Below are 27,188 nucleotides of genomic sequence, written 5' to 3'. Positions count from 1 at the left end.
CACCGAGCAAAGGCGAGTACCGGAAAACGATCTAGCAGCCATGTTATTTGTAAACATTGTAAAGGATTGTTAGCTAAAGAGAATTGCATCTGTAGGCATTGTGATAACTTAGTTGAGGATGGGTGCATCAAGAAATGTCAGTCCAGTTTTAACATTAACATGGACCGGCATCCATTGGGTGACTATCACTCATTAGTGGGTAAGGTGTTAAACCAAACAGACTGTTGGGTATGCTCTCAAGTACCTCAAGGTCACAGCAAGTCAGGACTAGTACCATTTCCTTTAACGATAGGGGAGGTACTTGAGTTAAGTGGTGGGAGGCCGGTGGACAAGAGGTTTAACATCTCTAGTCCTCCTAGTTTGAAGCTCCACCAATACCATGTGGATAGGTCCTTAGTGTGTTTTAACATTTCCAATCCCCGAAAGCCGGGAAATTGGGAAGTGTCATGGAATAACAAAACCATGACCTTTTCATATAGAGCCGATAGAATGCCTACAGATACAGAGCTTATACGCCACATAGCCGATAGTGGAAAATATTTCCGATGTAGGTATACCCTAGGAAGTAGGACCATGAGAGTTGGAGAGGTGTCACCAGGATACTGTGCACATGTCATGCAACCGGATGCGTGTGCTAGACAGATGGGAGAATTAGGGTTAGGAGGGTTCACGTGAAAGATGTGTAACATGGTTCTAACATATTCAGTCCCATATGTTCTCCCCGATGATGCATATTTCATATGCGGGAGAAAGGCGTATAAGTGGCTTGCCCCAAACTCAGAGGGATTGTGTTATATTGGAAAAGTATTGCCTGGGGTAGTGACTGTGTCCCACACTAAAGTGAAAGATATTCACCGCAGTGCCCAGGCTCCTTGTGCTCGCACTCATTGCGAGCACGTCGTTAAGCGGCACCTGATGGAGGGAGCGGAGCATCCGGCTTCTGACCTGGTCCATGGGTCCACCGGGATTCAGTTCCTAGTCGCGTTGGATGTCACTCGTACCGCCAGAGGAGTGATGAATTATAGATATATATCTGCGCTTGCAAATTTATTAGACAATATCACTGAAATGTATGATGACACATTCAGGTATACTGGGAGAGAGTTACAAGCCTACAAAACAGAACTGGTTCAGCATAGGATGATTCTCAATTATCTCACGGCTGTGACAGGCGGGTATTGTGTTACCCTAGCGACTCAGTATGGAATAAAGTGCTGCACATATATTACAAACAGCACTGAGGACCCAGCCGAGGTCATAGACCAAAAGATGGATGACATTTTGCAATTAAAATGGGAGTTCCGAAGGAAACACAATCTCACCCTTACTGCTGTGGGTAATGAGCTGACCGGTTGGGTGTCATGGTTGAACCCACGAAATTGGTTCTCTGGTTTAAGAGAATGGGCTCAAGGAATTATAATGGATGTAGGTAAATTTCTTTTGTGTATTCTGGGTGTCATCATATTGGTCGGTCTGATATTTAGATGCGTTCGGGTTTTAACAAAGTGTAAACGTAGCGCCCGAGTGATGAGTTTAAGAAGTGAAGATACTGTAATAACAACGACTGATTTGATTTACGACCCAACCATTGAGACAATGTTGTGATGAAAATGTGATTCCACGGTCCGTTTCTTTCACCCGTTTCTCCTTTGTTTACCTCCAAGGTAAAAAGACATCCGCTTGGAAGAAGAATTTGACAACCTTTTACACAGACCACTGATGGACAATGCCATAGACCCCCAATATCCCTAGCGATTTTAAAATTTTACGATAGCCCAACACTTTTGTAAGTCTATGGACATTGAGAAAGCTTTTTGCTCAAGCAATTATAGCAAAAGCATCGGGAGACTACAGTCAACATGTACATCAAGACAAGACACCAGACAAGACTTCAATCAACAAATGTATATTAAACTCACATAGTTTATGACTGCATTTACCATAATTGCTCCTTATCTTCATCTCTACAACCTTCAGGTAATGACACACATAGTCGATAGGGAATATAGGCACAGATATCAGCACTCACATATCCCCCCCATTCATGTATCATCAACTAAAATGTGCTCCCCCATTTTGTTGCAACCAAAAGCCGAAAAGAGCTCGGTAAAGTTTGACAGCCCATCCACAGACCCGTACCACGGGATAAGAAGGAATTCAAATGTATACTTCGCAATACCTCGAAGCTTGATTTAAAACACGTACGGCACGATGATACATGACCCCTCAAACATGGACTCATACATACATACTTCTACTATCTCACTAGGTCATACCTTTTTCCCACCTTCTTCTCTTCTCCCTTACCCAATCATAGAAATGTATTATACATGACATATATTTTTCTCTTTTTGAACTGTTTTAGGAAGTGGCAGTTATTGGTGACTGCCAAAGGGTGGACTGTCAAAGTCAGAAAAATATCACGCTGCACATTGCCATATATGCACCTCATGCGTGTGCCCGCTGCACGTGCATGAGCCCTCCCGTGCATGCATATACTCGCAGTCGCGTGCACTCGCAGGCGCACGGTATGTGCATTTATGGTAGAGTTTGTGTGCGTCTAGCGGGCGACTCAATCGTTACATATTTTAGTATATAATGTATTTTGTAGATTATGGTCCCTTTGATAGAATCTGAAAGTTTAGTTAATGTAGCATTTCAGAGACAAAGAGATCCCTCTTTGTTTGATACGAAGGGTCAGACAGGGGTTACACAGTGGTGTTTAGTATCCATCGGAAGGGTATATAATTAGCAATATTCCGGTGTTGGTTAGAAACGGATTAATCGCTCGTGCGTATAGTTATGACTATAAGAAGTTTATGGACATTTACTATATTTGCAGTTTATTACCCATGCGGCGGGAAACCTGAGTTCCCCTCCCACCTGAGCAGTTTGAAATAGTCACAGCCCACCTGTATGAACCAACCTATGACCTTTTGTTATAATGCGGAGACGGATTCCTGTGTCCAATGAACAATAAGAATGTAGGGACCATTGTACTGTACTGTGTGTAAGTGTATATAAAGACAAGCCGACCTGGGCCAGCCCCACTCTACTCTCCTCAACGGTTCTCATCACTGATAATCGGGAGCTGGATATCCAGGAAGGAGCTTGCGATTGTTTCCCCTTGTGCGTAAGTTCTCTGCAGCCATTTTACCTCCTATTAATGTTGTAAGCCATTCTCTCTCTCTTTCCCCTTAAATGTAATTGTGTCACTATTGTATTTTAACGTGTAGTAATTCTGTTAGGTGTTTATGTTAGTTTGGTAGTGTATAAATTGTACTGTGTATTCTTTTGCAATTGAACGTTCATTCTCTCCCTTAAAAGGTGTTAGAACCTTAGACCGGTATTTGAGTGTTTATTATATTGCTAAGTGTTCTCAGAGCGTCACGGACGCTCATACAGCTTTTAAACTAACAAGGTTACACTGCGCTACATTTACACCTTATCACTGCACAAAGGTTTACAGTATAAGTACATTACTTATGGTATAGTTATTAAGGTTTAATTCTGTGAGCGTCAGCGCCGCTTGTGATCTCCTCGTGGTCTCTAGCGTCCGCTACGCTGGTAGCGTATTATTACGGTAGTCGGCAGCCTATAGCGTGCTTGCCTCTACGCATTAAGCCGTGAGCGAACGTGCTGCTCGTGCGTCTCGTCCACGGCTAAGCGTCCGCTACGCTAAGTGCGTACCCTTACGGTACCACATACTCCAATAGCGTACTGAGTCTCTTAACCTTTTAGAGTGTTTAATATAGGATAAATCAGTGGGCTTTATCAGTGTATACGCAACTTAAATACATACTTTGGCGGGTGTACGCATATGTTTGTGGCCACAGCGGCTATAACCCTAGTGTAATAAGGTATTGCTTTTCCCTATAAGTTAAACAAACTTCACACATGTGTATGCCGAGCTGCAAAAATCCACTGTGTGCAGTCTCTGCACAGCCCAGGACTTACACCTACACTGCGATCAGAAGAGGCTGAGTGAGGCCGGAGCTAAAATCAGACACCCGCCCCGAAAACGCTTTGGCACGTCTGCATTTTTCCGAACACTCAGTAAACGGTCAGTTGCCACCCACGAATGGCCTCTTCCTGTCAATCACCTTGTGAGTGCACCATCCTGTCGCTGACCGGCGATGCCCTTTATTGTTGTCCGACGCGCGTGAGCATTTCATATTCATGCGCAGTTATGACCTGATCGCCCACTGTGTGAAAACGCATAGCAGCGAACACGTCTGAACCAGGCCCCTTATTCATATTACACCACATTGTAGTGTCACTTACTCACATTACACCGGATAGTAGTGTCTGTTATTCTACACATGCACACAGCGTCTATTCACTCGGAGAGAAGGACGGGGAGTATGGCCAGCAGCTCACAGAGTGCTGGGGAAGCCCCCCACAGTGCCAAAAATGCAGTGACGTGTGGTGGGGTGAGGCAGATGAGGCAGAGCCTTTCCTGCCATACTAATGTGTAAACCTGAGGTTTGACTATACTGTATAAAGTATATGAAGAATACAAAGAATATATCAGAAATATCTTGTTTGCATTATTCTAATCATTGTTACAGTCAAAACTTTGGAGTAAAAAGTCTGGAAGGGGAGGCAGTGCCTATCTTTTCCGCACATCCCTGATCAAAACTCACCAAATTTCCAGCAGTACATACTACTGCACCTGTGTATAATGCCCACATGAATCATTTGTCTCATATATTGTGTGTAAATCTGGCTCTGGTACTAGCCAGTGCCTCCTGAGCCATTTTCCTCACTGCATCTCCCTGCAAAAATGGGAGTGTGGCTCATGGTCGTGGCACTTCCTGCAAGGCCCATCCGCTAGCCAGGAGGCCATGCTCCCTATTCCATTCTAGCCAAAGTTGATAGGTATAGAGTTAGTGTGGTTAACCTTAGAATCAATATAAGATGAGCTCTTTCGTGATCTTAGGGGTCATTCCGGCCCGATCGCTCGCTGCAGTTTGTCGCAGTGCAGCGATCGGGTCGGAACTGCGCATGCGCCGGCGCCGCAGTGCGCCAGCGCATGGCAGCTTTCGTTACCTAGCGATCGCCTTTGAGACAGAGGCGGTCGCTAGGCGGGAGGGGGCTGAACGGCGGCGTTAAGCCGCCGTTTAGTGGGAGCGTCCGGCCAACGCAGGCGTGGCCGGACCGTTGGGGGTGTGGGCCGCAGCGGCTGCGTGATGTCTCACACAGCCGCTGCGGCCAGCGGGAGTGACGAGCAACTCCCGGCCAGCCGCAGGAGCTGCGCTGGCCGGGATTTACTCCTCCAATACAACGGCATCGCCTCTGTGCGATGCTTTTGTATTTGTGCGGGGGGGCCGGCACTGACATGCGGGGCGGGCTTGCCCTGTGCTGGGCGTCCCCCCGCATGTCTGAGTTTTCGATCGTAGATGTGCTAAATTTATCACAGCTACGATAAACTCGGAATGACCCCGTTAGTGTCAAAGTTTGTGGGGTCCGTCTGTGACTTTAGTGTGACTGTTTCAAGTACATCAAGTGTCAGCAAAAGTCTGACAAGAAATAAACATGAGGTGCAGATAAGATGTAGGATTCTGGGAGCATTGTAAGGTTTTCAGCCTTGAAAAGTGATAAAGTGGAGAAAGATAAGTACCAGCCAATCAACTTCTAACTGCCATGTTGCAGGTTGTGTTTGAAAATTGAAAGTTAGGAACTGGTGGTTGGTAGTTTATCACTCTCAACTTTATCACTTTTCAAGACTAGGCCCCCATTTATGAACGATGCATAACCCCTTTAGCACTCGCTAAAGGGTTTATGTCTTCCTTACACTATTCATCAAACAGCGATAAACTAAGTTTACCACTGTTTGCCCCTGTACTGCTCTTGCCAGCTATAGCTGGTGAGAGTGGTACAGTCCCCATTGTCTGCAATCTGTCATTGTTGGATGTGTATAGGTTGCATGTCGGTGTCATGGACTGCGCTGGAAGACAAAGTTCCACTTTCATCAGCAGCCACGTACCGTTGGACATTTGCTGTAATATCTGATGGCACGGCCGATATCCAGTTGATGGTACGACTTTTTGCGCACAGTGACGGATTAGAGCCACAGCAGGTGGGCGTCTCAATAGGAAACCCACCAGATGCGGTATTATCATACAGTAGCTCGCAGCCGTTACTACATTTCCATCCATCTCTGAATCAGGCCCATAGTCCTCAGAACCGCATAGATGAACACTACAAATCATGACATGTTTATTAAATTAAATAGAAAATATGAATTGAAAGTGAAAATTGAGCCTACATACAGGATACTATTGTACTGCGCATTGGTCAGTATCAGTCAATCAGTTATTAATATTAAAACCTGGGACTGTTTCATAGAAATTAGCAAAAGCTAGCATTGGCTATGATGAAGGTTACATAGGAATTGCACGGCAATATACAGTACTCAGCTGGGCTTGCACATGGCTGCAGTTTGCTGTGGCTGAGCAGTGAGCATGAGCAGCCTCAGTGACTGGGAATGAAAGAGTTACCTCCCGGGAAGCCCCGCCCCCTCCCCTGTGCACACGGAAGTGCTGGCTCAGAGACTCTCCTGCAGCTGCTAATGGTGTGCGGGGTGCCCATACAGTGTGTGTGTTTTGTGTACTGTAGTGTGTTTCTCCGTGAGTATACCATCAGTGTGTAGCTGCAGCTTGCTGTGTAGGAAGCGTGCTGATTTTCTTGGAACTTAAGTGTATACCATTTCTTAAGTGTGCCCGAGCATTGTGCTACCCTGGTAGGGTTAGTTGCTGCTAGAGGTGTGTAACAGTCACGTACACCCTGTGGCATGATTACAGATTGCTGTGTGTTATAAAGTACTCTAATATGTGGCTGGTTTGAGTGTATCTGTTACAGACGCCATAGGGAAGTGTGTATCAGTACGTACACGTCACATAGGCAGCTGTGTGTCACTATTTGTTATATAGGGTTATCCCTGTGTGCCCATACTGTACCGCTCTGTGTGATGTTTGCCACTGCTTCCCTGTTGTGTTTGCTGTTGTGTGGAGCTAGTTTGGGTTCACAGTGGCTCTCTGATGAAACACAGGTCTCTGACTTGATACCCAAGTCACTATGGGCAGAGCAGCTTTCTCTGTCACTGCTATCACAATATTCCTTGGCACCTGATCTACTGGACCCTACCAGTTGTCTCCCGCTTTTACACGAGTTTGCTAACAATAGCGCTGACCTCAGCAACTGCTTGGCGAGCAAGGCTTGGCCTGTGCGCCTGTGCCAGCACTGCTACAAGGAATATTTCCAGCTCAAAGTCACCATGAACAAGATTGGAAACCCTTTACAGGTGTGTTGAAAGTGGCAGTGGTTTTTGGGGAGCAAAATTATTTTTCTAAAAGCATTTTGTGTCTTTTAACTACAGGTCATAGTTAAAAAAATTATATTATGCCTCATGACTATCTCCCACTGAACCGAATTTTCCACATTGTTTAAATTACATTGTGTAAATGTGTATCTTGACATTGTGAACATTATTGTGAAAAACAGGCAGAACCCACCCAAGACCGCTTCTGTCATTTTATCTTTAATTGGGGCTACTCTTAAGGGGCATACACACGGTGTGATATAACTACCAATATGGACTATATAGTCCATATCGGTAGTAAATGTGTGTATACCGCTTGCAAAGCCGCTGCACAGTCCCGCGGGGTCGGCATCGCAAGGAAAAATAGATTGTGCAGACAGGTCATTTTTGACTAGAAAGTGTACAATCTAGTTTCTAGTATAGTCAAAATTGTATATAGTAAAAATTTATACATAGCCAAAATCGCCCTGTGTGTACAGTCAATATCAGTGGTTGTGGGCTCCAGGGAGTTCAAAGGAAATCGCCAAGGACAAATTCGGTATTTAGCCATAATTGCACCTTGTAGGCAGGCCCCTTTAGAAATAATCTAATGGGCCCTACACACTGGCAGATAATACTGAAAGATATGAATCGATCTCGTTCATTAATGAACGAGATACCGTTCATATCTTTCAGTGTGGAGGCACCAGCGATGAACGATCCTCGTTCATCGCTGGTGCCCCGTCGCTTGTGCATGCAGGCCAATATGGACGAGATCGTCCATATTTGCCAGCACTGCTATGGAGCCGGGGGAAGCTCAGCGGCGGATCTATCAGTGTGTAGGGCCCATAAGATCTTGATGAGTCTTTCATTTTAATAGGACATAGTGACTGTAAGCTGTGGACCACCATTAATATAGTAACTCTTGTATATGATGGAAACCTGACCCTTTTTTTTGCCTTTGATTTTGTCATATACTTGTCACCACAACCAAAAAATTAAAAAATATATTTTAATAATTCTGCCCAACATTTTAAATGAAAGGCTCTCTTTCTATAATTCAAATTAAACTCTTAAGCTGTGTACACACCAGTGACATGCGGTGAGGTGAGGCAGAGCCTTTCCTGTCATACTAACGTATACGCCAGAGTTTTGACTGTGTAAAGTAAATAAAAAAGACAAAGAATATATTAGAAATATCTTTTTTGTATTGTTCTAATCATTTTTATAGTCAAAACTCTGGAGTAAAAAGTCTATGACAGGTGAGACAGTTCCTCCCCTGCCTATCTTTTCTGCACATCTCTGATCAAAGCTCCCCAAATTTCCAGCAGTATATACTGATGCACCTGTCGTATAATGCCCACATGTACCCTTGGGCTCATATATTGTGTGTAAATCTGGCTCTGGTACTAGCCAGTGCCTCCTGAGCCATTTACCTCACCACACATTCCTGGTACACACTACGCAATATTTCAAACAATATCGCTCATTTTAACCCTTTTGAGCGATATCGTTTGTAATATCGCCCACTGTGTATGCACTGTTTCGTTAACGAGGCGGGGTCCAGCTGGTTGTTAACAATATTGTTGTCGTCTGTGCATGCAGCTCAATTTTGGCTAGGTCGCCCAAAACTGCATGTTAGGGCTGGCGGCGGAGTGACGTCTCTGAACGATGTCGGTCAGTTTGTACGCACTATATCGGCCGCCCCGGAGGGTAGGGAAAACACTAGACTATATCTCTCATGGAGCATATCGTTTACTGTGTACCCGGCATAAGATCTGATATGCTCAGCCTTATTCCCAGACAACTGCATATACATTTGGAAGTTACTTCTGAATTATGACATTGCAGCCATTTAAAAACGTTCACTTCCCTAAGAGCTCCCATTTCTGACATTTGAATGCTGGTTGATTTTATATTCAGTTGCACCATTCTAAGTTTCCCAAATCAGCCTAAAGCTGCTTTTTCCTGGAACATGCTTTCAGTGAATAAACACAACAGAGGAAGATGAGTAATGAAATGAGCTATTTATGTTTTGCAATTTTCCAGTGCATCATATGGCGAATTGCTGTCTTCCCCTATAGCATGTGACTGCAGAGTGCCTCCTCTAAAATTAAAGTATACTTTAGTTTTTTCATATACTACCTTTTCAGTATGTCATCTGTCTAATTGAATAAATATACTTGGCTATCGGTAAATATATTTTATATACAGGGTGATTCAAAAGTCGCAGTACACCATTTTGTTTCAAAAACTGTGCTGGAAATGGGAAAACTGAATACTCCAGTAAGATATGGGTGAGGTGGGCTATCTTTTAGGGTATGTACCGAACATGGGCGCCATCTTGAAATCGCCCATCTTGAATCTAAGCCAGTTTTCCCATTTTCTACACAGTTATTGAAACAAAAGGGTGTACAGCGACTTTAACATGTAGTCTTGATGTACTGCCTTCTTATGTAACGTTGCCTCTTTTGATTTTTGGTTTTATCTGTCACTTTATATAATCTGCAGAACAGCACAATCAGCTGTACAACAATACTACTGCAGTCTGATCGGGTGCAGGTCATAGTCACCCTTAATGATTTCTTTGATGAGTTGTGGATCAATTCCAAGTGTGCAAGTGAGTATTGCCTGTAATATTCTACTGATGTTTTGTGTGGGATTTAAAGATGTCCTCAACTTCTGGGTCACTCCTCCTCATTGTTGGAAATAAGGCCACTCCTCTGCAGCCTCCTATGCTACCTGAATCCAAATACCAGATTGCACTGCAGCCTTGTGTGTGTGTGTGTGTGTGTGTGTGTGTGTGTGTGTGTGTGTGTTGTGTAGAACTTTGTGAGTATATAAGCACATATGTTTTTTCCCTGTACCTATACCATATAATCTTAGTATTTAACTGGTCTTCATTTTCCCAAGATTGCTTACAGAAAAACAGCTCAGACATACTAAACAGCACCACCCAATTTATGAATTTATTTGATGGCTTGATCCAGTGCTTTAACAGAACAAGACAGGTAATCTTTTAAGTTTGTCATTATGAAAATATATTCAGAATGTTGTGGTTTAAGAATAACACAAAAGATGCTCAGGATTTGTAGGGTTTTTATATTAAGATAACATTATATTTATCTATTAAACACTGCTACATTGTTTTCTTGTACACACAAACCGATCTGTTGTTTAATTTCAGGTACCTCAATTCTCCATAAAGCCAGACAATTTTTCCAGAGTGTGCCAAACTTGCAATGACAGCTATCGCAATCTGAGTGACTTATACACTACGTTAGAGCACACAAATGCTCTGTGCATCGACTTAGAAGATGCTGTAAGTTTGTTTATGGTTATTTCTATTTTCTACTAGTGTGTAAATAAATGAATTAAATATATATATATATAATTTATTTATTAGAGAGAGAGAGATATAGCTATAGATAGCTAGATATATAGAGATAGATATATAAACTTTTTTTATGCGTGGTTTTAGATTAGTCTGGTGCCACAATACTTAGGGTGGTATTCAAATGATATATATCACGCCCAACTCATTTCTAAAGTGATCCTCATTATTGCGCACATCATGCCCATAGTAATTTAGCTGCATAAAGGGTTTGGGCGCCTCACTACCCTAGGGTAGCGAGCTTAAATGCTGATACCATGCCCATCAGCAGAAACATAACGGGTGTGGAAGGGGCAGAAATAATGAATACCGCCCTAGAGTGCATAGCCTATTGGCATGTGATATGTGTTACATTAATGGGGTGGAGTATGACATCAAATTGTGTCATGGGCATGTCTCAAAGGCCAAAAATAACAGGAAAAATGTATCGGGCTGACTGTACTGAGCTTGTTTGAAGCCTGCATGGAGGTATGACCTTAAGCTGTTTATTATATTTTCTCTAACGTCCTAGAGGATGCTGGGGACTCCGTAAGGACCATGGGGAGAGACGGGCTCCGCAGGAGACATGGGCATTTTAAGAAAGAATTTAGTTCCTGGTGTGCACTGGCTCCTCCCTCTCTGCCCCTCCTCCAGACCTCAGTTTGATTCTGTGCCCAGAGGAGCTGGGTGCTTTTCAGTGAGCTCTCCTGAGTTTGCTGATAGAAAGTTTTTTGTTAGGTTTTTTATTTTCAGGGAGCTCTGCTGGCAACAGACTCCCTGCATCGTGGGACTGAGGGGAGAGAAGCAGCCCTACTCTCTGTAGCTAGGTCCTGCTTCTTAGGCTACTGGACACCATTAGCTCCAGAGGGATCGGTACGCAGGATCTCACCCTCGCCATCCGTCCCAGAGCCGCGCCGCCGTCCCCCTCGCAGAGCCGGAAGACTGAAGCCGGGTGAGTATGAGAAGCAAGAAGACTTCACAGGCAGCAGAAGACTTTGTGATCTTCACTGGAGGTAACACACAGCACTGCAGCTGTGCGCCATTGCTCCACACACCTACACATACTCCGGTCACTGTAAGGGTGCAGGGCGCAGGGGGGGGGCCCCCTGGGCAGCATTTGGGACCTCATTCTGGCAAATGAACACATATATACAGCTGGGCACTGTATATATGTAGGAGCCCCCGCCAAAGAAATAAAATTTAAGCGGGCCAGAAGCCTGCCGCTGAGGGGGCGGGGCTTCTCCCTCAGCACTCACCAGCGCCATTTTTTTCTCCACAGCACACTGAGAGGAAGCTCCCCAGGCTCTCCCCTGCTGATACACGGTAGAAGAGGGTTGAAAAGAGAGGGGGGCACATAATTAGGCGCAAAAAAGTATATAAACAGCAGCTACTGGGTTAACATGAAGTTACTGTGTTATTCCTGGGTTATATAGCGCTGGGGTGTGTGCTGGCATACTCTCTCTCTGTCTCTCCAAAGGGCTTTATGGGGGAACTGTCTTCAGAAAGGACATTCCCTGTGTGTGTGGTGTGTCGGTACGCTTGTGTCGACATGTCTGATGTGGAAGTCTATGTGGGAGAGGAGCGGGAGCAAATGAATGTGGTGTCTCCGCCGACACCTGATTGGATGGATATGTGGAAGGTTTTAAATGATAATGTAAATTCCTTGCATAAAAGATTAGACAAGGCTGATGCATTGGGACAGGCAGGGTCTCACCACGTGCCTGATCCTATGTCGCAGGGACCGTCGGGGTCTCATAAGCGCCCACTATCCCAAATTGTTGACACAGATACCCACATGGATTCTGACTCCAGTGTCGATTACGATGATGCACGTTGCAGCCAAAGTTGGCTAAATCACTCCGATATATGATTATAGCAATTAAGGAAGTTTTGCACATCACAGAGGAAACCCCTGTCCCTGACACAAGGGTTTATATGTATAAGGGAAAGAAACCTGAGGTAACTTTTCCCCCCTCACACGAACTGTATGAGTTATGTGAAAAAGCTTGGGAATCTCCAGATAAAAAAACTGCAGATTTCCAAACGGATTCTTATGGCGTATCCTTTACCGCCAACGGACAGGTTACGATGGGAATCCTCCTCTAGGGTGGACAAAGCTTTAACACGCTTATCCAAAAAGGTAGCCCTGCCGTCCCAGGATACGGCTACCCTCAAGGATGCTGCTGATCGCAAACAGGAGGGTACCCTGAAGTCCATTTATACACGTTCAGGTACCTTGCTCAGACCGGCAATCGCGTTGGCCTGGGTCTGTAGTGCAGTAGCGGCATGGACTGATACCTTATCAGAGGAGTTTGATACCCTAGATAGGGATACTGTTTTATTGACCCTGGGGCATATTAAAGACGCTGTCCTTTATATGAGAGATGCTCAAAGAGACATTAGTCTGCTGGGTTCTAGAATAAACGCTATGTCGATTTCTGCCAGAAGGGTCCTGTGGACTCGGCAATGGACAGGTGATGCCGACTCTAAACGACATATGGAGGTTTTACCTTACAGGGGTGAGGAATTGTTCGGTGAAGGTCTCTCGGACCTGGTCTCCACAGCTACGGCTGGAAAGTCAAATTTTTTGCCTTATGTTCCCTCACAGCCTAAGAGAGCACCGCATTATCAAATGCAGTCCTTTCGTTCACAAAGAAACAAGGAAGTCCGAGGTGCGTCCTTTCTTGCCAGAGGGAGGGGCAGAGGAAAGAAGCTGCACAATACAGCTAGTTCCCAGGAACAGAAGTCCTCCCCGGCCTCTGCAAAATCCACCGCATGACGCTGGGGCTCCACTGGCGGAGTCGGGGCGCGTCTTCGGAATTTCAGCCACATGTGGGTTCACTCCCAGGTGGATACCTGGGCAATAGAAATTGTGTCTCAGGGTTACAAGCTGGAATTCGCAGAGGTGCCTCCTCGCCGGTTTTTCAAATCGGCCCTACCGTCTTCCCCCCTAGAGAGGGAGATAGTGTTAAATGCAATACAAAAATTGTATCTTCAGCAGGTGGTGGTCGAGGTTCCCCTCCTTCAACAGGGATGGGGTTATTATTCGACCATGTTTGTGGTTCCGAACCGTTCCGGACGGTTCGGTCAGACCCATATTGAATTTAAAATCTCTGAACCTATACTTGAAGTGGTTCAAGTTCAAGATGGAATCGCTAAGAGCGGTCATCGCCAGCCTGGAAGGGGGGGATTTTATGGTGTCACTGGACATAAAGGATGCGTACCTTCATGTCCCCATTTATCCACCTCATCAGGCGTACCTAAGATTTGCGGTACAGGACTGTCATTACCAATTTCAGACGTTGCCGTTTGGTCTCTCAACGGCTCCGAGGATTTTCACCAAGGTAATGGCGGAAATGATGGTGCTCCTGCGCAAGCAGGGTGTCACAATTATCCCGTACTTGGACGATCTCCTCATAAAAGCGAGATCAAGAGAGCAGTTGCTGAACAGCCTATCTCTTTCACTGAAAGTGTTACAACAACACGGCTGGATTCTCAATATCCCAAAGTCGCAGTTGGTTCCTACGACTCGTCTGTCTTTCTTGGGCATGATTCTGGACACGACCCAGAAAAGGGTTTATCTTCCGATAGAAAAAGCCCAGGAACTTATGACTCTGGTCAGGAACCTTTTGAAATCAAGACAGGTGTCCGTGCATCATTGCACTCGAGTCCTGGGAAAGATGGTGGCCTCATACGAGGCCATTCCCTTTGGCAGGTTCCATGCGAGGACTTTCCAATGGGATCTGTTGGACAAGTGGTCCGGATCACATCTACAGATGCATCGGTTGATCACCCTGTCCCCCAGGGCCAGGGTGTCGCTCCTGTGGTGGCTGCAGAGTGCTCACCTTCTCGAGGGCCGCAGATTCGGCATTCAGGATTGGATCCTGGTGACCACGGACGCAAGCCTCCGAGGTTGGGGAGCAGTCACACAGGGAAGAAATGTCCAGGGTCTTTGGTCAAGTCAAGAGACTTGTCTGCACATCAACATCCTGGAACTAAGGGCCATATACAATGCCCTACGTCAAGCGTAGGCCTTACTTCGCGACCATCCAGTTCTGATCCAGTCAGACAACATCACCGCAGTGGCTCATGTAAACCGCCAAGGCGGCACAAGAAGTAGAGCGGCAATGGCGGAAGCTACCAGGATTCTTCGCTGGGCGGAGAATCATGTAAGCGCACTGTCAGCAGTGTTCATTCCGGGAGTGGACAACTGGGAAGCAGACTTCCTCAGCAGACACGACCTACACCCGGGAGAGTGGGGACTTCATCCAGAAGTCTTCGCACAGATTGTGAGTCGGTGGGAACTGCCACAGATAGACATGATGGCGTCCCGCCTCAACAAAAAGCTACAGAGGTATTGCGCCAGGTCCAGAAACCCTCAGGCAGTAGCGGTAGACACCCTTGTGACACCGTGGGTGTTCCGGTCCGTCTATGTATTTCCTCCTCTTCCTCTCATACCCAAGGTGTTGAGAATAGTAAGAAGAAAAGGAGTGAGAACAATCCTCGTTGTTCCAGATTGGCCACGACGGACCTGGTATCCAGATCTGCAGGAAATGCTCACGGAAGATCCGTGGCCTCTTCCTCTAAGGCAGGACCTGTTGCAACAGGGACCCTGTCTGTTCCAAGACTTACCGCGGCTGCGTTTGACGGCATGGCGGTTGAACGCCGGATCCTAGCGGAAAAAGGTATTCCGGTTGAGGTTATCCCTACGCTGATAAAGGCTAGGAAGGAAGTAACAGCAAAACATTATCACCATATATGGCGAAGATATGTTTCTTGGTGCGAGGCCAGGAATGCTCCTACGGAAGAATTCCATCTGGGCCGTTTCCTTCACTTCCTACAAACTGGAGTGGATTTGGGCCTTAAATTAGGCTCCATTAAGGTCCAGATTTCGGCCCTATCCATTTTCTTTAAAAAAAAATTGGCTTCTCTCCCAGAAGTTCAGACTTTTGTTAAGGGAGTACTGCATATTCAGCCTTCGTTTGTGCCTCCGGTGGCGCCTTGGGACCTTAATGTGTCTTGGACTTCCTAAAGTCACACTGGTTTGAACCACTGTAAACGGTGGAGTTGAAATATCTCACTTGGAAGGTGGTCATGTTATTAGCCCTAGCTTCGGCTAGGCGAGTGTCGTAATTAGCGGCTTTATCACATAAAAGCCCCTATCTGGTTTTCCATATGGATAGAGCGGAATTGCGGACACGTCCTCAGTTCCTGCCAAAAGTGGTTTCATCCTTTCATATGAACCAACCTATTGTGGTGCCTGTGGCTACACGGGACTTAGAGGATTCCGAGTCCCTTGATGTGGTCAGGGCTTTGAAGATTTATGTAGCCAGGACGGCTAGAGTCCGAAAAACAGAAGCGCTGTTTGTTCTGTATGCAGCCAACAAGCTTGGCGGCCCTGCTTCAAAGCAGACTCTTGCTCGCTGGATCTGTAACACGATTCAGCAAGCGCATTCTATGGCTGGTTTGCCGTTACCAAAATCGGTCAAGTCCCATTCCACTAGGAAAGTGGGCTCTTCTTGGGCGGCTGCCCGAGGGGTCTCGGCACTACAGCTGTGTCGAGCTGCTACTTGGTCGGGTACAAACACCTTTGCAAAATTCTATAAGTCTGATACCCTGGCTGAGGGGGACCTCATGTTTGCTCAATCGGTGCTGCAGAGTCATCCGCACTCTCCCGCCCGTTTGAGAGCTTTGGTATAATCCCCATGGTCCTTACGGAGTCCCCAGCATCCTCTAGGACGTTAGAGAAAATAAGATTTTACTTGCTGGTAAATCTATTTCTCGTAGTCCGTAGAGGATGCTGGGCGCCCGTCCCAAGTGCGGACTTCTTCTGCAATACTTGTATATAGTTATTGCTTCAATAAGGGTTTCGTTATTGTTGCATCGGGCGTGAACTGATGCTATGTTATTGTCATACTGTTTACTGGATTGTTATCACAAGTTTTACGGTGTGATTGGTGTGGCTGGTATGAATCTTGCCCTTGGATTAACAAAAATCCTTTCCTCGTACTGTCCATCTCCTCTGTGCACAGTTCTCTAACTGAGGTCTGGAGGAGGGGCAGAGAGGGAGGAGCCAGTGCACACCAGGAACTAAATTCTTTCTTAAAGTGCCCATGTCTCCTGCGGAGACCGTCTCTCCCCATGGTCCTTACGGAGTCCCCAGCTTCCTCTACGGACTACGAGAAAAAGATTTACCGGTAAGTAAAATCTTATTTTCTCTTACATCCTAGAGGATGCTGGGGTCCATATTAGTGCCATGGGGTATAGACACTTTAAGAGTTTAACAGTGTGGGCTGGATCCTTCCTCTTTGCCCCTCCTACCAGACTCCATTTAGAAAATGTGCCCGGAGGAGCCGGGCACAACTAGGGGCGCTCTAAAGAGCTTTCTTAGTCGAGGGACTGGGGGGGGGGGGGGGAGCAGTGTCCGCCCTGCGGGGTCTGAGCCACTGTCTCCGCTGACTGGACACTGAGCTCCAGAGGGGATAGATAGCTCCCCGCCGCAGGGAAACGCCCACCCCAGCAGCATGCTGCCACTCCCTTGCAGAGCTGAAGTTTGTGGCGAGTGAGTCACCGACCCCCCTAGCAAGATGGGGCCCGGTGTGAAGATGGCAGCTACAGGGTAGGAGCACAGTACTAACTGCGCTCCGGGGGCTCAGCGGTACTTGGTGCGGCACTGTGAGGGGCACCCTGAGCCGGTGCCTTAACCCTACACTGACCAGAAAGCCTGTCGGGGTCTGCGGATCTCAGCCAGCACAAAATCCTCAGGCCAGTATAATCTTGGAAGAGCGGGAAGACCGTGCCTTTAAGGGGACGGGGCTTCTCCACAGAGCGGACCCAGCAGCGTTCAGCGCCATTTTCCTGCCTGCAGACACGCTGCCAGTGGAAGAGCAGTCCCTCCAGAGCACCTCCAGCTATCTGTACGGTACCAGCGGGTTGTAGAAGGGAGGGGAGGCTGTGTAAAGACTGTGTCACCTATTAAGGGACACAGTCAGCGCTGGTTAAGGGTCTCCCTATACCTATAATAGCGCTGTGTGTGGGTTGACTCCAAACTCTGTGTCTCTCTGCCATTCTTGGGGGGGAAACTCTGTCTGCCCTGTACCCTGTGTGTATGTGGGGTGTACAAGCAAACATGTCTAGAGACTCTGTCTCATATGCTGCAGAGGATTTATCTTCTCAGGAAGATCCCATGTAATCAGGATTGCACTGTTGTAGCGCAGATCCTAGCTAGAGAACCGGAGTGGTTAGCCTCTCTTAGGGGGGCTATTTCTCAGATTTCCGAAAGGGTTGCAAGCATGCCACTCAGGCATTGCAATCCTCTATGGCAGTGTGGTCTGATACTGCTCCCTCGGGGCCCCTCTCACATACGTGCTCTTGCCCAAATTATGCAGGATGACGGGATGTAAGAGAAAATATAATAAACAGCTTAAGGTCATACCTCCATGCAGGCTTCAAACAAGCTCAGTACAGTCAGCCCGGATGACACGGATACCGATTCTGACACAGCAGACGGTGATGGGGATATGTTGAGGGGGACGGCATCACTTGCTAAGGGGGGTGCAGTTGATGCTTGAGGCCATGCGGGATGTGTTGCATATTTCTGACACACCTCCTGAGCAGGTTGAGGAGGCGTTTTTCACAGACAGTAAGAAAGCCTCTCTCACCTTCCCGGCATCTAAGGAATTTAATTGCTATATTTGAAAAAACCTGGGAAAACCCGGAGAAAAAATTCCAGATCCCTAAAAGGGTTCTGGTTGCTTTTCCCTTCCCGGAAGACGATAGAAAAAAATGGGAGTCCCCGCCTATAGTTGACGCTTCTGTCTCCAGGCTGTCCAAACAGGTGGTCTTACCAGTCCCGGGGTCTACCGCGTTGAAAGACCCGGCAGATCGCAAAGTGGATGCTACGCTCAAATCCATATACACTGCTTCAGGGGCTATACTGCGGCCTACTATTGCCTGTGCATGGATTTCTAAAGCTATAGCAAAGTGGTCAATCACTCTGCAGGAGGACTTGACTACGATGGATAAAGGTGACGTTGATTTATTTTTACGTAACATACAGGATTCTGCAGGGTTCCTGGTAGAATCCATGAAGGATCTGGGTTCCATGGCTGCGGGGATCTCCTCCATGTCCGTCTCTGCTCACAGGGGTCTCTGGCTGCGCCAATGGTCTGCGGACACGGAATCCAGGAAAAGTGTGGAGAGCCTACCCTATACAGGTCAGGCTCTGTTTGGGAAGGCTTTAATGCTTTATATACACTCCATCGTTACATAACCTTGTCATTCAATCAATTTAAAAAGTGTGCCCCAGAGAGACATATCAAACAGCTCTTTTCTTTTGCCTCTTTGCAAAACCACCCGTATTAGCTCTGTTTGGGAAGGCGCCTGATGCGTGGATTGCCACGGCTACCGCGGTTAAGTCTCCTTTTCTCCCCTCAGCTGCACCGGCTACGAAGAAGCCTTTTACTCCCAACACGTCACAGTCCTTTCGGCCCACTAGGCCTAGAAAGAACAAGCCCTCTCACACCTCCTTTAGAGGTGGTCGTGCCAAATCTAAAAAGCCTGCTCCCGCAGTTTCCCAGGACCAGAAGCCTGCTTCTGGTACGTCAAAGTCCTCAGCATGACGGTGGACCGCACAGCCTGGAGGTAGGTCAGGTGGGAGCAAGACTCCGGCATTTCAGCCACATCTGGGTGTCGTCTGGCCTGGACCCCTGGATACAGGATATTGTGTCCTGGTGGTACAGGCTGGAGTTTCAAACTCTCCCACCTCACCTTCTTCAAATCAGGCTTGCCGGCTTCGCCGGCAGACAGAGCTATTCTGCTGGACGCTATCCGAAAATTTATAGTGTCCGAGGTCATTGTTCCAGTTCCACCTCATCAGTTGAACAAAGGTTACTAATCAAACCTTTTTGTGGTACCGAAGCTGGATGGTTTCGGTAAGAACAATTCTGAACTTGAAATCTTTGAACCCTTATCTCAGGGACTTCAAATTCAAGATGGAGTCTCTGGGAGTAGTTATCTCAGGACTGACGGAGTGGGAGTTCCTGGTGTCCCTGGACATCAAGGATGCATACCTCCACATTCCCATTTGGTCGCCGCATCAGGCCTATCTCCGGTTTGCACTGTTAGACCACTATCAGTTTCAGGCACTGCCGTTCGGTCTCTCCACGGCACCGAGGTCTTCACCAAGGTGATGGCAGAGATGATGGTTCTCCTCCACAAGCAGGGGGTGAACATAATTCCAAATCTGGACGATCTGCTGATCAAGGCATCGTCCAGGGAGAAGTTGTTAAGATCCATTGCTCTCACGACGCATCTGCTCAGGGAGCACGGTTGGATCCTGAACCTTCCAAAGTCTCATCTGGAGCCGACAAGGAGGCTGTCTTTCCTGGGGATGATCCTCGACACGGAGGTGCAGAGGGTGTTTCTACCGGTAGAGAAAGCGTTGGTGATTCAAACTATGGTCCGGGATGTCTTGAAGCCTGCCCGGGTATCTGTTCATCAGTGCATCCGCCTTCTGGGGAAGATGGTTGCCTCCTACGAGGCTCTGTAGTACGGAAGGTTTCATGCTCGATCCTTTCAACTGGATCTCTTGGACCAGTGGTCGGGATCTCACCTACACATGCACCAGAGGATACGTCGGTCACCGAAAGCCAGGATTTCGCTCCTCTGGTGGCTACAACTACTTCACCTTCTCGAGGGTCGCAGATTCGGAGTTCAGGACTGGATCTTTCTAACCACGGATGCAAGTCTAAGAGGTTGGGGAGCAGTCGCTCAAGGAGAGACCTTCCAAAGAAGGTGGTCAAGTCAGGAGTCCCTTCCGATAAACATCCTGGAGCTAAGAGCCGTATACAACGGCCTTCTTCAAGCAGCACACCTTCTACAGGATCGGGCTGTTCAGGTTCAGTCGGACAACGTGACCACAGTGGTTTACATAAACCTACAAGGCGGAACGAAGAGCAGGGCTGCAATGTCAGAGGTGTCAAGAATCCTCCTCCTGGGCAGAAAGGCACGCTGTAGCGATGTCAGCAATCTTCATTCCGGGAGTAGACAACTGGGAAGCGGACTTCCTCAGCAGACACGATCTCCATCCAGGAGAGTGGGGCCTCCACCCGGAGGTGTTCGAGGAGGTAACCGGTTGGTGGGGGGTTCCTCACATAAACATGATGGCCTCCCGCCTCAACAAGAAGCTGCGGAGGTACTGTTCCAGGTCGAGAGACCCACAGGCAGTGGCGGTGGACGCACTAGAAACACCGTGGGTGTTCACGTCAGTGTATGTGTTCCCTCCACTTCCTATAATTCCAAAAGTTCTGCAACTTGTAAAAAGAACAAAGGCTCTGGCAATCCTCATTGCTCCAGACTGGACAAGGAGGGCTTGGTACGCGGATCTGCTGGATCTACTGCTGGAACATCCAAGGCCTCTGCCTCTTCGGGAGGATCTTCTACAGCAGGGGCCGTTCGCTTATCAAGACTTACCACGGCTACGTTTGACGACATGGCGGTTGAGCTCCAGATCTTAGCTCGGAAGGGTATTCCAAGCGAGGTTATTCGTACCCTGATACAGGCTAGGAAGGGGGTAACATCTAAACATTGCCATTGAATTTGGAAAGAATGTGTCTTGGTGTGAATCCAATAAATTTCTTGTGGTGGAGTTTCAACTTGGACGGTTTCTCCTTTTCCTGCAAGCAGGTGTGGATATGGGCCTGAGATTGGGCTCCATCAAGGTCCAGATCTCCGCTTTATCCATTTTCTTCCAGAAACAATTGGCTGTCCTCCCTGAGGTTAAGACCTTTTTGAAAGGGGTTCTGCACATCCAGCCTCCCTTTGTGTCGCCAACGACACCCTGGGATCTTGATGTGGTGTTGCAGTTCCTGCAATCGGATTGGTTTGAGCCTCTACAAGAGGCTGAAATCAAGTTTCTCACATGGAAGGCGGTCACTTTGTTGGCCTTAGCTTCTGCTCGACGAGTGTCGGAATTGGGGGCTTTGTCCTGTAAAAGTCCCTATCTGGTCTTATGGTAAAAGTCCCTATCTGGTTCTTTACTGTTTCAGTACTGTTTCAGCTGTTGCTGAGTTTATCCGGCATGTTGGCCATATTTGCCTTGTTGTGTGAGCTGGTATGAATCTCGCCACTATCTGTGTATTTCCTTCTCTCAAACTATGTCGTCTCCTCGGGCACAGTTTCTAGACTGAGTCTGGTAGGAGGGGCATAGAGGGAGGAGCCAGCCCACACTGTTAAACTCTTAAAGTGCCAATGGCTCCTGGTGGACCTGTCTATACCCCATGGTACTAATATGGACTACGAGAAAAGGATTTACCCGTAGGTAATTAAAATCCTATTTTTTCCCCTGTATTGAACATTTGTAGTCCCTATGGATGTTTTGGTATTACTTTTTGTAGTATACTTTGCGCATTTAATTAAAAAGTTCTAACCATTACAAATGTAGATTTGTAAGATGTTACATTGTATTCTAGTTTACATGGGTGATGTTCTAGTCTGCTCCTTTTTTGTTTCCCCAAAGGACCACAGACACAGTATAAATAACCTTACCTGGAAGTAACGCAGAGATTAATGATCCATATCCATACTGTTGCAATATATTCAGATTTGTTTTGTATTGAAGATTTTCAGATTCATTCTAGCAAAATTTCCTAAATATCTGAGCAAGCCATTCATTCTGTGTTGTTGTTACAGATGAACAGCACTCGCAGACTTTGGAGCAAAACTTTCAATTGTACATTACCCTGTACTGACACTGTGCCAGTCATTGCAGTTTCAGCATTCATCTTATTTCTGCCTGTAGTCTTCTATCTCAGCAGCTTTCTTCACTCTGAACAAAAGAAGCGCAAACTCATAATACGTAAGTTTTTACCACAAGTACCAACCAATTTTACATTTTATCTCTAATTACAAAATTATATTTTGTTGTATATGGTGACAGATCTTTTCGAAGTTCTTTTTGTGATCAGATTGATTTCTAACCTTCATCTTGCAGCATGTTCCTTACAGGCTTATGTCCTACACACGTGAGATTATTAGATCAGTAACTGGAAAAATGTTCACTGAAGCTTAAGTAAACATGTTTGACCCTGAAGACTCATGATGGCCTCTGTAACAACACGGCACTTAATGGCCAAGTTATTTTGTTTAACACACAGGGGGTATGCAATTAGGTCCGTTTATTTTGCCTAGGTGAAAAAACTGGACTGCTATTTTTAGGGCGAATGGGGATTCACCCTATTCAATAGTAGGGCCGTTTTCTCACCTAGGCGAATCCACTTGTTTTGTTACTCGCGCCGGCAAAAATGTAGGCCTATTTTGAGGCATTTTTTGCCAGTGCCTTTTCACTAAAAATAAAGGTGAAAGGGCATTGGCGAAAATGCTTTAAAACAGGCGAAAACAGGCCACAATTGAATAGGCAGGGGGACGAACATATATAAAAAATCGAAAAAGATGAAACAAGCGCCTCATGGTGTGGTAACTTCCAATTATTTCTTAATGACACGCACAACACTCATATATATTCCTCGTACCAGATGGTAGGTTTAGTCGAGCATATCAAGATTTTGCAGTCTCTAAGTTTTCCAGACCATCAGATCAGGTAATTAATCTAGCACAGGCCTGGCCAACCTGTGGCTCTCCAGCTGTTGTAAAACTACAAGTCCCATCATGCTTTGCCACAGTTTTTCTATTAGGGAATGCTAAAACTCTGGCAGGGCATGCTGGGATGTGTAGTTTCACAACATCTGGAGAGCCACAGGTTGGCCAGGCCTGATCTAGCATATCGCCATCATGGGCCTCGTCCTCTCATAGGCATCCACCATACATGAGATCTGTAGTACGATAGACTTGATGCAAATAACAGGAAGGAGTGTCTTCTGCATAAGTACAATCTTAGTGGCTTTTCTCTGATAGCTGTAGAAGTGGCTAATTTCTGATGCAAACAGACAATCCAACAAGTATACCAGATAGTAGGTGAAGCGCAGCCCCGTTCTCTAGTCAGTGACTGCTCAGGAAAAAATGAGCCTGCAGAGCAACTCGACTGTGTGTATGTATGTGTGTGTGTGTATATATATATATATATATATATATATATATATATATATATATATATATATATATATATATATATATATATATACAAAACAAGAGAATGACAGCGGCACTCCGTTGAAATAAATCAGAAAATCTGATTTATTTCAACGGAGTGCCGCTGTCATTCTCTTGTTTTGTTTTGTGGATCATTCACTGCGGAGGGCACCCGGTTTTATCACAGCGTATTGGGAGTGCCGGGCATTACAATATTATATATATATATATATATATATATATATATATATATATATATATATATATATATATATATATATTAGTAAATTTATTTTACATGCCACTTTTTTACAGTAGGACGCAAGGCAGTTCTACGTGTGCTATATATTTACTTTTACATGCTCAGAATCTCCGATGCACTATCGAGAACATCCCACGAGTGCAGTTCTTTCAGGCATAAGATGTTTATGATGTAGAGCATTTGATTTCATGAACTTGTTGTACTTATTGGCAATTTACTAGTCAAGTGTGACAGCAGTTTATACATTATCTTCACATTATCTCCTTCTAACTCTTGTTAAAAATGCCATGTTTTACCAGCTCCTATAAGGGTATGGGCAAGATACTCAGCAGCTAAGTCTTGCCATAGAGGGAAGGTGGCATGCTGGCTGTGCCAGCACTCCTCCCTACATAGAGGGAATCTGATGCCTAGACAATGACTTGTGATTTTGTGAGCTTACTTAAACATTAAAATAAAATTCTGTTTAACATTTTAGCTCCCCTGGATAAGCTACTGTTTTTATTTACACCATTATTATGTGAATGCAAATATATTTTAGTCATTCTATTTATAATTTATTGTTCTTTTATGTATCATTTGCATTGATTTTTTTTTTTTTCTTGTCTATTTTTCGTTGCTGGGTTCATGTTTAGTCTAATAGTATTTTGTTTCTTTACCCCTCCAGAAATAATAATAATAATTATTAATCTTGCTTTTCAGCTAAGAGATTAAAATCAAAGGCCAGTGTGGCAAACATACAAGATAAGACTAACTGAAGGTCACAGTATGAACTACAGTGCTTGCACAGGAATACACTGCATATTGCTGGGTATGGACACATTCTATGCAAGAGCACATGGTTATTTGGTTCCTCATGTCACGAGTCTTAAGCACACAATGGACCTTTTATTACTGAAGGAAGATGACTGACTACAACTCTATGTATACTGGCCCTCTCATCACATTATTTGTACAGGAATTCTACCAATATGTATTTACTAGTGCATTTGTTTGCACCATTTCTTTAGTAAGTTTTGGATAAGTTTTTTTTTTTTGTCCCCCCCCCTATATAATTCTAGTTCTTACATTTTCCTTAACGCCATCATAGACCCTTGTAAAGCTATAGAAATTTGTTACAAATTGTTATTTTCCTTGAGATTACAACAATTGGCGTACATATATAAGTGATGGTAAAACTGTTTTTAAAAACTGATCCTGCATTACATAATGAGCATATTTGTCCACAAATTCTCTATATTGGAGAAATCCTAGGTGCTCTATGCAAATATTGTGCATTTACGAAGTTACATTCCTAGACTTGTGTGTCTACACTCACAGGAGCTGGTAGAGGTGGCAGTTTATTTGTACCTCGCTGACAGGGATTTTTAACTCAATGCAGTGTTTCTGTTGATTGTGCCAGTGAGATCATTCCAAGAGATGAAGGCATTGTGTTGACATCCATTGTGCTCCAATTTCAGCTCCCCTGGATTAGCTAGGCTGCTGCCTGCCATGCAGACTCTGAAAGCATTACCTTGATTTGGTGAATCATATGATTGAGAGCTGTTCAAAGCAATCTTTCATTTATGCTAATAAAAGCTGGTTTATATCTGCCAAGTTACAGAATGACAGCTTTGATTCTGTAATCAGTGGCTTTTTGAGTACATTCATGCTAAGTAGGGCTGAAAGTCATTACTACAGTATTGGGCAGTTAAGAGCTTTACCAGTGAAGCGGCTTTAATTTACTTTCCTGGCTTTATAGCCAATTAAAATCATTCTAACAAACACCTTAGGTTTTTCATATGTTACTGAAACAAATTTTTCCTGTTTTTTTTTATTTATTTTTTCTTCTGCTAAATGTATAAATATTAAAATGACTACTGAGCACGTACAATAGAGCTGGAGAAGATTTGCTAGACAATGGTAGATATGTAGAGAATAATTCATAATGAAAAAATTTACTTAAAAAGCTCATATAATCTTGAATATTCAGTTATGCTAGTTATTTCATAGTCCGTTACAGTAATTGCTGATAAGCTCATGCCATGTTCTAGTCTATGCATTTGGCAGAGCAGCCCGTAATACGCAAAGTAATGTGATGTTTCTAGTAATAGTTATGGGATATTCTCCCTTCCCCTGTGTACTTGTACATTTTTGAAGCTTTAGTATAGGGAGTGCTGATTGAGCCCATTGATTGAAGGGCAATAAGGATAGATTTGGCTTTCAGTTAACCACTTAGTTAACTACTTAGGTCATAAAACTTGGAATCTTTATTGTTCGCAATTTATATCAGTTATACAATGGTACATTTGTATAGTTTATTATGGACAGACTTATGTTTGTAATATGTCCTCATGTTTTCTGATGCTGAAAGATGAAAAACAATAGTAATAATAAAAAATATCTGCATTTAGTAGTAGCAACGTGGCTGTGTCGTATATATGCTGCATGCTCCATTTGCTTGATGTGGTGTCAATTAGCTGTGGTAATTTACCGCAGGTACATTTAATTGTCCCAGTGCCAGCCATCATCTGGGATTTTTTTTCACCTGCCAGATGCAGGCGGAAGAAAAAATTATAAGCAGTCCTAATTCAGACCCGCTGTGAAAACACATAGGTTTTGGAATTTATCCTGGATTATATGTGTTTACGTCAGAATATGAAAACATATTTGGGAGAAAACAACGGGTGTTAATTGAGTTGCCCAATACTGACCATAGTGTAAAAAAGGTGTTACACACACATGTGGCGCTCAAAGGACAAATTATTCCACCAGAAATAGTACTGAAATAATAATCACCCTAGCGATTCCAGATGATATTGATCTACCGTTTCTGTATAAAATCTAGAAAGTATTGACCACCTCCACACAATGGTTATTGGCGGTTGGACACAAAGACAAAAAGAAGATATATAGTGCAGTAATCCTTTTTTTCAAGTGATGGATTTAATAAACTGATGCACTTACAAACACACGAATATATATCCGCATTTCACAGATGATTCCACTGGTATGCAGGCCAACACAAGATGATAATTTTCAGGTGAGTCTTGGCATGAAAAATGCTTAGATCTGTAAGATAGAATGTGCTTGCCTCCACAATGTATGTATAGGAGTGCAAGCACATAAATCGCAGAGAATATAGTGCAGTGATTCTTTGTAAAAAACACAAATTTAATAAAAGATGC

The 27,188-nt window shown here is 45.1% G+C and overlaps 1 protein-coding gene across 1 annotated transcript; it reads left to right on the top strand.

Moving 5' to 3' along the window:
• Positions 1-6,511: 6,511 nt before the first annotated feature.
• OSTM1 (osteoclastogenesis associated transmembrane protein 1) lies at positions 6,512-26,419 on the top strand. The gene is made up of 6 exons (XM_063917074.1): positions 6,512-7,306; positions 9,815-9,923; positions 10,217-10,314; positions 10,491-10,625; positions 22,368-22,533; positions 24,724-26,419. Exons 1-6 carry the CDS (start codon positions 6,974-6,976, stop codon positions 24,777-24,779), a joined length of 897 nt encoding a protein of 298 aa, XP_063773144.1. The 5' UTR covers positions 6,512-6,973; the 3' UTR covers positions 24,780-26,419.
• Positions 26,420-27,188: the final 769 nt, after the last annotated feature.

This window comes from Pseudophryne corroboree, chromosome 4, assembly GCF_028390025.1.
Source record: "Pseudophryne corroboree isolate aPseCor3 chromosome 4, aPseCor3.hap2, whole genome shotgun sequence".
Lineage (NCBI taxonomy): Eukaryota > Metazoa > Chordata > Amphibia > Anura > Myobatrachidae > Pseudophryne > Pseudophryne corroboree.
This window is presented reverse-complemented; position numbering and strand designations above follow the sequence as displayed.

Excerpts from the sequence above, each read along its gene's own strand:
- OSTM1 (XM_063917074.1), top strand. The coding sequence starts at position 6,974 with ATGTTTGCCACTGCTTCCCTGTTGTGTTTGCTGTTGTGTGGAGCTAGT. Across the intron at positions 7,307-9,814 it reads AGATTGGAAACCCTTTACAG|AACAGCACAATCAGCTGTAC; the intron begins GTGTGTTGAAAG and ends TATAATCTGCAG. Across the intron at positions 22,534-24,723 it reads GAAGCGCAAACTCATAATAC|CTAAGAGATTAAAATCAAAG; the intron begins GTAAGTTTTTAC and ends CTTGCTTTTCAG.